General features: G+C 45.4%; 1 protein-coding gene across 1 annotated transcript in view; it reads left to right on the top strand.

The window, feature by feature from the left end:
• KLF11 (KLF transcription factor 11) overlaps positions 1–897 on the top strand; it is a 6,167-nt gene extending 5,270 nt beyond the window's left edge. Inside the window, exon 3 of the mRNA XM_007456928.1 lies at positions 617–897. Within this exon, the coding sequence (XP_007456990.1) occupies positions 617–897 (281 nt within the window). The remainder of the gene's footprint in view (positions 1–616) is intronic.
• The last annotated feature ends 296 nt before the right edge of the window (positions 898–1,193 follow it).

Genomic DNA, 1,193 nt, shown 5'->3' with positions numbered 1-1,193 from the left:
GCCTTCCTGCTGGCTGGAAAGGCCCAGGATTCTGCGGACAAGGGCTTCCCACTCACCCCTGTACCTCCAGGAAGACACAGTACGGGCAGGACACCTGCCGGGTGCTCTGAAACTTTTGAGTGAATGACGGATACTTGAAGCACGTAACAACAAGAAGGTAGCTGCTAGAATTCTAACCTGTTGTGCAGTTAACCTCCTTGTCAGTGTAGTGACAAATATGAAGATGGAATGAATGATTCTGAGAAGTCTTGCAGGTGCTATAGGAGGGATTTGTTTTATATGTGCAGCTTCCAGAGAGGGAAGGAGTCATTCCTTTCACGAATTTACCTCCTACCCCAAGTTCACAGTCAAAGATTTATTTTTATTTAAAAATACCTTTAGAAGGATTAGATTAGTTTGATGTCTTTGGGCCCTGACATATTACATCTTAGGTGTGTCAGGAAGAAATGCATCTTGGACGACTCCTTGACTTCCAAATAACCTGATACCGGAATAATAGGATGTTACTTGCTGCTTAGGTTTTGATGAATACAGTTTGCAGACAACATGAATTAACCTGTCCAGTAAGGTGCTGAGCATTTATGTTTTTTTTACTTTGTGTTTTCTTGTCTCTCAGGAGAGAAGCCTTTCACCTGTAGCTGGGCTGGCTGTGATAAGAAATTTGCTCGTTCAGACGAGCTCTCTCGCCACCGCAGAACCCACACTGGGGAGAAGAAGTTTGCCTGCCCCGTGTGTGATCGGCGTTTCATGCGCAGCGACCACTTGACGAAGCATGCCCGGCGCCACGTGACCACCAAGAAGATCCCTGGCTGGCAGGCGGAGGTTGGCAAACTGAACAGAATTGCCTCAGCAGAGAACCCTGGGAGCCCGCTAGTGCACCTGCCGGCCTCTGCATGAAAGGTCCTCCAGGGAGTTGTGGATGGGGATCTTTCAAAGCCCTTTTTCAGGAATGGAAGTGATGGTTTTCTCTCTGAAAGAAATTGTCTTGAGGGCTAGGGGAGCTGGTTCTGTTGAAAGTATGTTAACTTGTCTTTTTTGGTGGGGAACCCTGTTCAATATCTTTTGTAGTTTCAGAAGTTCTTTGGAGGAAAATGGAAGAAAATTTGATCATCTAAATCACCAGCATTCAAACACACATTTCGGCAATAAATTTTACAAAATCTGGATTTTTTTTACAACCTTCCTACTCCTGT

Source organism: Lipotes vexillifer, unplaced genomic scaffold, assembly GCF_000442215.2.
Source record: "Lipotes vexillifer unplaced genomic scaffold, Lipotes_vexillifer_v1.1 scaffold390, whole genome shotgun sequence".
Lineage (NCBI taxonomy): Eukaryota > Metazoa > Chordata > Mammalia > Artiodactyla > Lipotidae > Lipotes > Lipotes vexillifer.
The sequence above is the reverse complement of the archived record's forward strand: the minus strand, read 5'-3'. Positions and strand labels throughout refer to the sequence as shown.